We start from the raw sequence: 13759 nt of genomic DNA on the forward strand, positions 1-13759 counted from the left end.
ATATGGGAGGAATATATATATATATATTATATATATATATATATATATATATATATATATATATATATTCCTATTATTTTACAAACACGCACACACACCCCAAGGTAGTCCTTGACTTATGACCCCAACTGAGCCCAAAATTTCTGTTGCTAAGTGAGACCATCAGTAAGTGAATTATGTCCCTTTTTAACACCTTTCTTGCCATGGTCGTTAAGTGAATCGCTGCCATTGTTCAATTAGGAGCACGATCCTTAAGGGAATCGGGCTTCCCCGTGGAATTTGCTGGTTGGGAGGTCGCCCAAAGGGGATCCTGTGAGGGTCCCCACGGGATGCTGCGACCATCATAAATACGAGTTGGCTGGCAGTTTTGTTCACGGGACCACGAGGGAGGATGCGACGGTTGTAAGTGTGAAAATGTCCCTAGTGGTCCCCACGGACGCATGATCAAAATCCAGGCTCTTGGCAACCGACTCGTACTTATGACGGTTGCAATGCCCCTAGTCCCTTTCATGACTGTCAGCCCAGAAAAGTCCACAGGGAAGTCTGATTCACTTAGCGTCCATGTTATAATTTAACAGCCACTTAACAACCGGGACAAGAAAGGTGGTAAGATGGAGCAAAATTCACGTAGCAATAGTTCCCCCCCCCAGCATCGTAACTTCAAACTGTCACTAAATGAACTGTCGCAAGTCCAGCATTACCTGCAGAAAACCATCCAGGTTTATTTATACACACACACACACACACACACACACACCACACACACACACATTTATTCCTGGAAGAATTCTCCCAACAATGGACACGCTTTACAAAGGGTTGTTTCTAAACTGGAAACTTCTAGGGGAGGTTTTACGAAGGTCCGGCCAATTTAGGGGGTCCCATTGCATTTGATTTCACAGGGGGACGTTATATTAAAATAATCTTTTCACCTGAATTTGCAATTTCTATTCGGGGCGATGCTGCATGAGCCAAGGCTCCCCGTATAATTGGACTCGACACACAGTTGCATTTTTTCTGGGAACACAATAATTTGCGGTTGCCAACTTCCAGGTGTATGGTTTTGACTTCCCAAGCTAGCTTCAGAGGTGGATTTCTACCGGTTCGCACCGGTTTTGCCGAACCAGGTGTGGTACTTTGGCCTTGATCGCAGAACCGGCAGCGATCCAGGCTGGCCACGCCCCTGAACCAGTTCCCCGGTTGCTGCTCCCATTGCCAGCATGTTTTTAAGTCGTTTTTCACATTCTTCCCCCATGTGGAGAACAACTCAGCGTGAACTGCGCAGGCGAAGCGCACGCAAAGCGAACCGTTACCAACGCCATTAGGACCCCCCCTCCGCCAGCTTGCATCCTAGGGGTGGGGCTTGGGGGGTTATGTGGGGTAGGGTGAGGCGGGGGTCTCCAAGTATTAGTCAGGTCCCATCCTGGCTTGTTTCTAAGAACAGCTGCCGGAATCGGAGCAACTCATTCTCTCGTCGTGAATGAAAAGAAGAACCAGGGGGATATGATAGCAGTGCTCCAATATTTGGGGGGCTGCCCCAAAGAAGGGGGGAAACTATTCTCCAAAGAAGGCAGACAAGAAACAACGGATGGAAACTAACCAAAGGGAGAAGCCACCTGGAATGGAGAAACTTCCTCATAGTGAGGACAATGAACCAGTGGAACTGCTGGCCACTGGAAGGTGTGGTGCTCCTCCGTGACTGGAGGCCTTGAAGAGGATCCTGGGCAGCCACTTGTCTGAACTGGTATTAGGGCCTCCTACTAGAGCAGAGGGTTGGACCAGATGACCCCCCCAAGGTCCCTTCCAACTCTGTGGTTCTGTCAGGGTCTCCTGCAGAAAAACAGCCAAGCTCAGAGCATCAAGAACCCCACAGCCCCCGCTCCCTTCTAGCACTGATGACATTCCCTAGTTGGGTCATGTAACGTCTGCAAGGAACCCCCCCCCCCTCCCACAGCTCATAGAGTCCCAAGGATCCGTCTTTTCAATCTGGAGCTACAATATTGTCTTCTATTGGTAACACCATGACATAAACACACAGACACAGACACACGAGAGTGGGATACTACAGCCGAAAGCCGGCCTTGGTGTACGGAGCGAAGCCTGAGAATCTGGGATTACATACCTTTGCGGCACAACAGGCGCCCAGCCGGCTTCTCCGCTGGCGGCTCTGCAGACCCCGTGCAATAAACGGATCAGAGGCGACGTGTGCCAAATGAGCAGTCGCCAAAGGGGAACTAAGCCGGACTGCTGACTTGGCTCCCCGTGGCGATGTCTTACCAAATTCCCATTTCAGTTCCAGCAAGGAAACCAAATAAGGCCGGGAGGTTGCGTACGAGGCCGCCGCAAAGGTGCGGACAAACTGACGGGGGACAGCTGATAAGAATTCTGCCCCCCGGGAGACCTCTGGACCGAAATGTGAGATATCCTCCAGGTGAAGCAACTCAGGCGTTGCAGATTGTAAAAGTCCAACGGAGGCCAAAGGCTGGCCTGGTTCTTACGGAACGAGAGAGATGGAAGGACCCCCGGAGGTCTTCTAGTCCAGCCCCCGCTCCGCACTTGACTTCTTCCAGAATCACAGAACAACACATTGAAGGGGCCTTGTGGGTCATCTAGTCCAACCCCCTGCTTTAGCTGAGACCTTTACAGAACGAGAGAATAAGAGAAGTTACCTTGGAGGTCTCTAGTCCAGCCCCCAGCTCAACCATTTAGACAGTGGCTGTCCGGTCTTTTCCCTCATATGGAGCACCCACAATGTCCATGGCAAGCAGTTCCACGGGTAAGTTGTCCTCCCTGTGAGGAAGTCTTCCTTATTCCAGGTTGCTCCTCCCCTGGGATGAATTCCCACCTGTGCTTTCTTCTCGGGCTTTGGGAAATAAATTCTATTAATTTGTAAAAAAATGAATTTACATTGAATGGAAATTTATTTTATTTTACTACATCGAATTTTTGTTCAATCAGATGCTTTTATTTCTCTACATTCTTCTTTGGGGCAGCCCCTAAAATATTGGAAGGCGGTTTCAGCCCCCTCTGAAATTCTCCCTGCTGGATCTCCCCCCCCCCCCCCCGGGACCCCAAAGTGTCTAGGAATCTCCCTTTTCCGGCTCTTCCGGAGTCCTCGATGGTGGAAGGAAGCTCCATGGGATCCATCGATCTGTTTTTATCGATCGCGAATAAGACTGGCAACGTTCCCTCCCTTCCCGTCGGGGACTTTCCAGGCCAGGAGCCACGTGCGAAAAGCGCGGACGGTCCACGTCACCCACCACCGATGCGGATCTCTCTTCCCGATCGGCCTTCTGTTCCCGATCTAATTTTCTCCCGGGGTTTTTATCTCTCCTTCTTAACTCACCATTCGTTTTTCTGGTTAATCATAACTCTTCCTGGGGCAACTGGGCGCACCGGCCTTCTGGCGTTTGCCAGGGAGGAAAAAGCGGGGCGGGCTGGGATCCCTAGGGGGAGCCCTGAGAATAGACTGTAAGGGACTCGGAGGTCCTAGTCCAACCCCCTGCTCAAGCAGGAGACCCTTACAGAGTAATAGAGGTTGGAAGGGACCTGAGGTCTCTTGACCAACCCCCTGCCTGTAGCGGCAGCAGTGAGGGTGAGGGTGGCCACAAATTCCCCCCTTGAGGCTAACACAATGTCCTGTCCCTGGCCATGTCATATCACCTGTTCCTTATTCAGCTGTTTCCTTGTTATACCTGAGCTTAATCGCATTCTGGTCCCTTCGCTCCATTAACAATCAACACAGAATTCAATCTTATTCCATATACGGGGGAAACAATATAATTTCCCCATGGCTTCACCCACCCCGATTTTCCCAGGTTCAGTGCATTTTCCTCCCGTGCCAGGGCACATTCCTTCCGCAGTTCAGTGGCTAACTTTAATAAAAGGGGGAAGAAACCATCCTACCTAGAGGTTACCAGATCTGGCACGAAATGTCCATGCCAAATCCACCGATTAAAAAGCAGCCGTTTAGTTAGGGGCCACGAATGGTTTCACGACTGGTTTAACTGGTTTTAAATGTTTTGAATCAAATTCTCTCTCCTCTCGTCTCCCATCATCTATCTATCCATTTGTCGGTCTGTCCATCCATCCATCTGTCCATCCATCCTCTGTCCATCCATCCATCTAGCCTTCCTTCCGTTCCTTCCTTCCATCCTTCCATCCATCCCCTCCTTCCATCCACTATCCTTCCATCTATCCTTACTTCATTCTATCCTTCCTTCCTTTTCTTCTTCCCTCCCTTCCTCCCTTTTCCTTCCTCCCACCCACCATCCATCTAGCCTTCCTTCCTTCCATCCTTTCCATCCATCTTCCTTCCTTCCATCTATCAGTCCTTCATTCTATCCTTTCCTTTCTTCACTCCCATTCTCTCTTCTTATTTTTTCCTCCCTCCCTTGCTCCCTACCCTTTTCCTTCCTTCCTTCCATCTATTATTTACTTCATTCTATTCTTCCCTTCCTTCCCTCCATTCTCTTTTTTCCTCCCCCTTTCCTTCCTTCCTTCCTTCCCTCCCATTCTCTTTTTCCTTCCTTCCTTCTTCCTTCCTTCCATCCTTCCTTCCTTCCTTCTTCTTTTCCTTTCCTTCCGGCGAGCACAGTCAAGGTGGGAAACCACATTTGTTTAATGACCGGCGGACTGAATTAACAACTGTGGGCATTCCATTAACAATGGTGCAGAGAAAGATCGTGACATGGGGGGAAATTCCCATAACAAATGTCGCGCTTAGTGACAGAAAGGTGGGGCCCAATTGTTGTCGTAAGTCGAGGACTTTCCCTATTGACCGCTGCAGGCTGCCTGGACTGGCTTTTCAAACGGGAGGCATAAACAAATGAAATGTCCAGGCCACCAGCCGGCCGATGTGCTGCCAAGCCCCCCCCCCCCATCTGACATTTGATCTCAGCTGGCCTGCAAATGGGGCCAGAGGGCAGAGCAGCCCAGAGCCCGAGGGAGGGAGGGGGGGAAGAAAACTGAGCCTGGGGGAGGGGAGGCCACCGGCTCCATCATCCACAACCAAGTTTGGCGAGAGAAGAGAGAATGACAGATAGATAAGATGATAGAGGGGAGGATGGATGGATAGATAGATAATACAGTAGATAGATAGATGGTAGATAACGGACGATGGATGGATGGATGGATAGATAGCCCCCTCCCTCCCTTCCTTCCCCTCCTCTTCTCCGCCCCCCCCCCGCCGGCAGGGACTCCGAGTGTGACGGTCTTGCAGGGGACGGAGAGTCCAGGAAGGCTCTCTCCCCTCCCCCTCCTGTCGCTGCCCCATTGAACCGGCCAAAGGCAGCCGAGCCTCTTGGGGAAGGGGGGGAGCCAGCGATCTCTCCGGAAACCTGGCTTCTTCTCAGTGGGGCTCCTGATCCGAACGCCTGACTGCGCAGCAACCCAGCCCACTTCACTTGGGGGGGGGGGAGAGAGAACCTCCTGGGGGGGGCAGCCACCCCACCTGGAGCCCCGGGCCCTTGCAGACTTCTGCTCGCCGCACTGCAACGGGGGAGGGAGGGAGGGAGGGAGGGGGGAGCATGCTGCCCCTCCCCTCCCCCCTCCCGCTGGGTGTAGGGCTGCACCTAGCGCCGCGTTGAGAAATCCCCCCCTCCCTCGGAAGGGACTTTGCCCACCTGAGCCCAGAGTCCCTGGGGCTGTTTGTGGACTTAGGTGAGCCTGGCACCCATCAGGCACTGCCCACCCACCTCCCAGCCCCGTGCCCCGGGCAGCCACGGCTCTGCTCTGCCAGGACCGGCCCCCTCCCACCTGCTGGGCTAGATAAGTAGGCGCAGCAGCCCCACGGGAAGGGCTGCCGAAGCAGGCGACGCCTCACCTCCCAAGCCGCAGCCCAGCCGGCCCACAAGTGAGGGGCGCTCGGGGCAGCCGTGGGGGAGAGGGAAGAAAAGAAGGGAGAAAGGAGGAAAGGAAGAGAAGAGTTGGAAGGAGGAGGAGGAGGGAAGAAAGGAAGAGCAGGCGGAGGGAGGGAGGGAGGGAAGGAGGGAAGGAGGGAAGGAGGGATGAAGTAAGGAAGGGGCCTGGGGAGGGGGTGCAGGTGAGGTTCCCTGAGAGACGCTGGTTGGGAACTTTGTGGGGAGGGGGCTCCTCTCCCCAGAGCTGCCAGCCCACTTCCCACCCCTACAACCTATTGTTAAAGGGGAGGGGGTCTCAGATGCTTGAATAATTGGCAGGGTGGGACGCTCAGCCACAAGCGCTTGGGGCTCCTTGGGTCTGGGGTGGGGGGGGTGGGGAGGGACCCTTGCCCGCAATTGAACTGGATGGAGGATCGGAAAGATGCCCCCCCCCCTCAGCAATAGGGACCCCAAAGACAATCGGGGCGGGTGAACTGTCCCAGGGGACACAACCCCCCCTGCAGCCCCCAGTCCTCACCCATGTTTTGCAATCCACCCCCCCCCAAGACATGGGTAAGAGAGGAGATCTTGGCCAAAGTGGTGTCAGGATGCCCGCTGCCTACTGGGCAGTGAAAACATATTTTAAGCCATGGGACAGATGGCTTCCAAACACCCTCCCCACTCCTCCTCCTTCCTTCCTTCCCTCCTTCCCTCCTTTCTCCCTCCTTCCCTCTCTTCCTTCTCCCCTTCCTGCCTGTCTCCCTTCCATTTTGTCTTCTTCTCCTTCCCTCCTTCCTTCCTTCTTCCCTCCCTCCCTCCTTTCCTTCCTTCTGCTTCTCTCTTCTTCCTTCTTTCCTTCCTGCCTCCTTCCTCTTCCCTCTCTCACCTTCCCTCTGCTTCCTCCCTTCCTCCCTCCTTCCTCTCCTTTTCCTTCTTCTCTCCTTCCCCTCTCTCCTTCTTGCCTGCCTGCCTTTGCATGTCTCCCTTCCTCCTTCCTCCCTCTCCCTCCTTCCCCCATTTCCCCTCCCCGCCCCCTTGGCTCCATTATCCCAAAAGTTGCTGCCTCGGTACAGCTGAGGCGCATCAGAGCCGAACAGCAGACAGTTTGCAGCTGGGAGCGAATAAACACTTAGCGTGCCCACGTCTCTCTGCCGCCTGCAATCCCGTCCCACACGCCTCTCTCCACAGGCCCGTCGCAATGAGGATGCCGGTGGGCCTACATGGTGGGCATGCTCTGCCTTTTCGTCCAGGCCATCCAGGGTACGTGCCCCCTCTGAGCCAAAAGGCGGCCTCCATTTTCTCCGACTTGAGCCCTGCGGAGCTTGGGCGTCCGGACGTTCCTGATGGTCGCCCTGAACTGGGACTCCAACCGAGCAAGGGGGGGTCCCTCGCCAAGAACAGCCTCTTCCTGATCGAAATGCTCCCTCCGAAGAAAAGCCAGGCCTTGTGCTACCTCAATACTGGCACGGAGCCCCCACGCCGGCGTGCCCGAGCAGTGGTCTTCTTTGGCACGGTGCCAAGCCCAACATCACGGAGTACATCGTGGGGCCGCTGCCCGTGCCGAGGTCTATCGCCCGTCTGGCCAGCCGGTGGCTTTCATCACCAGACCATGACCAACTGGAGTACAAGCTGGTTTTCAACAAGCTGACCGAACTCCTGGCCCCCCTGAACCAGTTCCTGAAGGACGTCTCTGGCTTTGGCCTCCGGGACTGCCAGGACCGATGCCTGACCTTCACCGACATCGCCCCACGTGGCCTGGCCTCCGGGGAACGGCGGACATGATTATTCTGCAGCGTGCCATCGAGGGCTTCTTCCTTCACCCCGTCGGGCTGGAGGTTCTGATCAACCACGGGGAGTTGGACCCCGCCCGCTGGTCCATCGAGAGGTGTGGTACAACGGGCAGTACTTTGGCACCACAGGAACTGGCCCGCAGTACGCGCAGGGCAAAGTGCCCATTGTTCAGCTGGTTTCCCATCCAGACCAACCTCTTCCCAGCTTTGTGCCCCGCGGGGAGTTCAACACGGGCCCCTACCAACGTGCATGGTGCCAAAGTGTGTGAACCAAGGACACCGCTACTCCGTGCATGGCAACCTCGTGGAGTACAGGGTGGAGCCTGGCCTTCCGGTTACGCACCTCCACAGGCCTGCAGCTTTTGACGTACGATTCAATGGGGACGCATCGCCTCGAGGTGAGAGTGCAGGAGGCCATTGTTTCTATGGCGGGAACTCCCGGCCACCATGCAAACCAAGTACATCGATGTCGGATGGGGCATGGAAGCGTCACTCACGAACTGGCTCCGGGCATCGATTGTCCAGAGACGGCCACCTTCATGGACGCCTACCACCACTACGACGCCGATGCACCGGTCCGCTACCCCAATGCCATCTGCATCTTCGAGCTGCCGACGGGCGTGCCCTGCGCCGTCACTTCGACAGCAACTTCCAAGGAGGTTCTACCTTCTACGCAGGCCTGGGGTCATGCCCTGGTGATCCGGACCACTTCCACCGTCTACAACTACGACTACATTGGGACTTCCTGCTCTTTCCTAACGGCGTGCTGGAGACCAAGGTCCACGCCACAGGCTATGTCCACACTCCTTCTACACGCCCGAGGGATCCCCTATGGCACCCGTCTCCATACTACTTGTTGGGCAACACCACAACCTGGTACCACTACAAGATTGACCTAGATGTTGCAGGTAGGTTTCTCTCCCACGCAGATGGAGTGGTGGGGACCCGGGTTCAAATCTTCACCAAACGGCCGAATTCTTCGGACAGAAGCTTTTTGTCCAGTCAGCCATGTCCATGGAAACAAAACCATCATCATCTTTTAATGACCCATGATCCAGGGGTGTCAAACTCAATTTAATTGAGGGCCACATCAGGGCTGGGGTTCACCTTGGGGGCTGGGGTGGTTGTGTCCAGCTCATGTCGGTGGGGTGCCTGTGTTGGCCTGGGTGGGATCCGTTGTCTCCATGGGATGGTGCTGCCTCTGACTGACTCCAGGACAGCCCCACAGATCTAAGGCTAACTGTGTTCGGGCCCAGATGGCAGCCACCAAGCTTTAGATCAGTGTCCTGCTGACCTGAGGTGCTGGGGGCCAGTTCTTCACTGTTTCCAGGTAGCATCGTGGGCCAGATCTAACTACATCACGGGCCGGATCCGGGCCCGGGCCTTGAGTTTGACACCCCTGCCATAATCCCGTGGGGTGGAGTCTGGGCAACTGAATGGAGCTAGCAGATGCTTTCCTGGCTGGATGCCGTTCCTGTCGCCAATGCAGAGTTTGGTTCAGTAGAGATATTCTCATTGTGCCCAGAGAGAGAATAGCTGCCTCTGCCTAGGATCGAACTCACAGCTTTCTGACTGTGAAGTGAGACCTCCCCTCTAGGCCACCACACCACTCCATGGAAAAAAATAGGCTCCGGGAATAGCTTTCCTGAAGCAACTTCCTTTACAAGGGGCCCATCTCCAAGAGGCCCCGTCTACAAAGATTGCCCTCTCTCTCTGTGGTGAAGGGTGCAGTTTAAGTTCTCCAATGCTCGTTCTTGTCCTGCCTGTGACCACAATGTCCACCACTGGAACCCAGGTGTTTCCTTCACATCCTCCCGGTTCCATCTTCCAACCCCAGGCGGCCAGGGGAGTTCCTCCTGCTTCTTGGGAGATCAATCAATCAAGCAACCAATCAGAATCGAGCCAGAAGGGACCTTGGAGGTCTTCTAGCCTAGCCCCCTGCTCAAGCAGGACGCCCCATGCCATTTCAGATAGGTGGTTGTCCAATGATGGAGCACCTACCACTTCTGGTGGCAAGCAGTTCCACTGATTAATTGTCCTCCCTGTTAAGAAATGTCTCCTTAATTCCAGGGGGTTTCTCTCCTCAGTGAGTTCCCATCATTCATTGTTTCTCGTCTTGCCTTCTGGTCAGTGACGTGCAGTCACGGGAGGCCCAGACTCACCACTGTCAATCATGAAAAGGAGAAAAATGTAAATGGGAAAAGGCGAGTGCTGGGGTTCGGCTAGCTAGCTGCTGTCACTGTGAATGGCTGCCTGTTTAAAAAAGCCTCTTAAAAAAGCGCCCTCTACTGTGAGGCAGGAGAACTGCATGCCTCATCTAGTCTGACTTTTTAGGCGCTCGAGCAGAGTTAAGCAAGGGTTAAAAGCCTAAAAAATCCCGAGGGAGTTGAGGCACGCAGTTCTCCTGCCCATAGTAGAGGCGCATTTTTTAGAGGCTTCAGAAGAGTGGCAAAATACACGCCGGTCTTGGCTTTCTTCACAGGCACTGCCAACAGCTTCGAAACGGTGGATGTGGCCTTCGAGAACATATCTCCCCTGGCGAGCCACCGACTGGTGCAGCCACGCTTGAAGCGGGAGCCACGCCTCCGCGAGCGCCAGGCCACGTTCCCCATCGGCAAGCCCTGCCTCGCTACTTCCTGGTCTCCAACCCAGCCAGAAGAACCGATGGGACCACCGCGCAGCTACGCATCCAGATCACTCCCACGCCGGCCTCGTCTTGCCACGTAACTGGAAGGAAGAGAATGCGTCCCCTGGAGCAGGTGAGCCAGGATGGGGTAGGACACAATCCCGATTGTACAGGGGCCACAGCCTTTCCAGAGTCTTCCCAAAGGAAGGTGTTCTGACCAGTGGTGGGTTTCAAATATTGTTCGAACCTACTCTGTGGGTGTGGCTCCTTTGTGGGAGTGCTTGTTGTCCATGTGACCGGATGAGAGTGGCTTGCCACCCATGTGACCGGATACGAAGATGCCGACGACACTTGTCAGAACCACCTCAATTACCCCACACACAGCCCTGGCAGCATAAGAATAGGATGTAAACTTGTTTTAAAAGGCATCTTTGGTTTGCGTTAAAACAACTTCAACACACGCATGTTCTGATTGCACCACAAACGCAGTAGTCTCCTTACCTTTCACAGAGGCACTGAGTTTTATAAATAGGAGCATGATAGTGTAGAATAATCATATCCAAGGACCAGTGGTGGGTTTCAAAAATTTTTGGAACCTCTTCTGTAGGTGTGGCCTGCTTCCGGGTCCACGGGTGGAACCTCTTCTAACCGGTTCGGTAGATTTGATGAACCGGTTCTACCGAATAGGTGCAACTGGTAGGAGCCCACCTCTGGTTCTGACCCAGCTCCCCAAACACGACAAACCCTCAGAAGTTAACTCAGATTCCTTTATTCAGAGCGCCGGCAGCCCCAGCAAAAAGTTCTCTCTCCACGCCGGCTGGCCAGAAGATGAATAGTTATCTGCCACACGTATTCATCTCCGCCCCCTGCCTTTTATCGCCAGAGCTATGGTGGGGCTTCACTAGCAGCAGTGGCTCTTCCACCCAAGGACCGGCCCATAGATTTCCACTGCTCTCCTCTCTGCTTCTGCGCTTCCACGCATCAGGCACTGGACCCAGCTGTTGTCCTCTTCCTCATCAGCCACTCCACACGGGGGGCTGACAGACAGCCCAGGATCACCTCTGCCAACTCCATTCCCTCTTCCCTTTGGAGCTCTCAGGTTGCCTTGATGCTGACCCTGATTCCCATGCCTCCTCCTCCTCCCTCCTCCTCCTCCTCCGATTCGGCTGCGGAGGGCTGGCGGCCAACAGGCCACAACAGAGGGCTTCATGCAATATCCCCAGACAGAGCGAGATCAGAGCAGGGGATCTTCTTTCCATAAGGGCAGCTTTAGAGTACAAGAATAAGGGTCCTCTAGCATTCTCTTCAATGGGGGTTAGCAAACAAAATGGGAGTGGTCAACCACAGGCACTTCAGATACAAGGCTGGGTTGGAGAGCAGCATGGTCCGAAAAAGCAGAGCTGGATTTAGGGAAACAAGCAAGGCAGCGTCCACCAGTTTCTTGTGGGGAGACTCAACCAGTAGCATGGTGTGGGGAACATTGGGAAATGGGAGGGGGGCCCCTGTAAGCAGAGACGCGGGACAGGACCACGGAGGGCTCCTGGTTGCTGGATGGTTCTACGTATGGAAATGTCAACACAATGGAGATGCATCGTGCTGCAGAGACGGAGGGAGGCAGTGGTGGGTTCTGGATCCCTGTGCAACCGGTACGGTGCAATGCGGCTCAGCATCTCCCACATGCATGCACGCAGCATGCAATGCATGCATGTGCGCATGGGACATGCACGCATGCGTCCTTACCTCTGTGAATGCCTCCTGCGATGCTCCAGCTGCTCGCAGAGCAGCGTGCAGGTGCCGTATGTTTCCGTGCGTATGCGCGGAAGTGCCAAAGAGCTCAGGTAAGGAGCTCGGGCAGGTGGATGGGCCCTCTGGAGCACTGTACTGGAATGGTGCCCGGTGCTCCCGGCAGGCACCAGTACGCCCGTTCCGGGTGTACTGCCTGAAATCCACCACTGGATGGGAGGGCATCGGGATCTTCAGACACAGGTGTTTAATCTGGACAGGTGGGGCAGGGTCACCCGGCCACACCTGGAACTTGAGGCAGGACATCCTCTTGGCAGGTACCACTTAGCGGTGACTCAACAGCACGAGAACGAAGGGCGTCAGCAGCAGCTTGTACATCCAGAAGACGACCCATGGCACCCCAGCGTGAGCTTTGAAAACTTCCTTCGGAAACGACGAGAGCCATCGACAAGCAGGTCAGAGAGAGAGGTTGTATGTTGTGTGTGGTTGTGTATGTGTCTATGTGCGTTTCTAACTGGGATTTCTTTCCGACAGGACCTGGTGGCCTGGGTGACGGTGGGCTTCCTCCACATCCCCCACTCGGAGGACATTCCCCAACACGGCCACACACCCTGCAATGTAGTGGGCTTCCTACTGCGCCCCTTCAACTTCTTCGACGAAGACCCCTCGGTGGCATCCCGTCGCACAGTCATCGTGCGTCCCAAAGAGTCTGGGCACAGGGTGCAGATTCAGCGCTGGACTCCAGAGAGCCCGGTACACTGCGTGACAGAAGGTGCCCTTCAGCTACAACGGCACCTACAGCCCCATCTAGCTCAGCTGGGACCTTCTGATCATGGAACGCCACTGTCGCCGGTTTCGAAACACACCCTCTGAAGGACCTCATCTAGTGATGCCCCCTGGCCAGGCAGAGGGTCTGTGGGCAGAAAGACTGAGGAGGAACTGCCTCCCCCCCCTTGGTGTTCTCCCCACTCCAGATCCTTTCCAGCACTAGCTGTCCCTCGACCGCCAGCAGCTGGTGCTGATTCTGCCTCACTTGCTCCCCCTCCTGGCCCATTACTGACTTTAAGAGGCCGAGGTGGCGCAGTGGTTGGAGTGCAGCACTGCAGGCTACTTCAGCTGACTGCAGTTCAGCAGTTCGGCTGTTCAATCTCACCGCTCAAGGTTGACTCAGCCTTCCATCCTTCCGAGGTGGGTAAAATGAGGACCCGGATTGTTGTTGGGGGCAATATGCTGACTCTGTAAACCGCTTAGAGAGGGCTGAAAGCCCTATGAAGCGGTATATAAGTCTACTATTGCTATTTACAACAAGGGGCAAGGGGCCACAAGGGGGGAGTCTCGGAACTTAAGGATTGCAGGTATTACACCTCCGTAGTCCCGCTTCCCAGAGGGATGGCTGTCGGAGCAGGGCTTCCCCTTTGGGCCACGGGAATCCTCTGCCCCACCCACCAGGGCTGTCGTGAAAATAAATTGAAGATAAACCTTTCGAAGCAGTCTACACAAATGGTGCCACACACAAAACTCTCTCTCAAAGGGCAGCTCGGGATGTAGAAGGCCAAGAATATTGAACCCCTAGAACAGTGACGTTTTCAGGCCATTTTGGGCCAAAAATGGCCTGAATAACAGACTGAAAACAGCTTCTGTTTTGGCATTTTCAGGTCATTTTTTCACTGTTTTTGGCCATTTTCAGGCTGTTTTCCATCACTCCGGCGCCTGCGAAGACATACATGCCAGAAACGAGAGGAGCAGCTGGCAATGGCGTG

The 13759-nt window shown here is 54.6% G+C and overlaps 1 protein-coding gene across 1 annotated transcript; it reads left to right on the forward strand.

Moving 5' to 3' along the window:
• Nucleotides 1–5747: 5747 nt before the first annotated feature.
• AOC1 (amine oxidase copper containing 1) lies at nt 5748–13064 on the forward strand. Its single transcript, XM_032235706.1, is given in 21 exon segments — nt 5748–5854; nt 7029–7348; nt 7351–7401; nt 7404–7449; nt 7451–7617; nt 7620–7721; nt 7724–7865; nt 7867–7899; nt 7901–7942; nt 7944–8066; nt 8068–8108; nt 8111–8254; nt 8257–8311; nt 8313–8362; nt 8365–8538; nt 10113–10250; nt 10253–10279; nt 10282–10389; nt 12301–12467; nt 12534–12770; nt 12772–13064. Coding segments are annotated over 20 exon segments (2196 nt in total). The 5' UTR covers nt 5748–5854; nt 7029–7038; the 3' UTR covers nt 12811–13064.
• The last annotated feature ends 695 nt before the right edge of the window (nt 13065–13759 follow it).

This window comes from Thamnophis elegans, chromosome Z (genome assembly GCF_009769535.1).
Source record: "Thamnophis elegans isolate rThaEle1 chromosome Z, rThaEle1.pri, whole genome shotgun sequence".
NCBI classification, from domain to species: domain Eukaryota; kingdom Metazoa; phylum Chordata; class Lepidosauria; order Squamata; family Colubridae; genus Thamnophis; species Thamnophis elegans.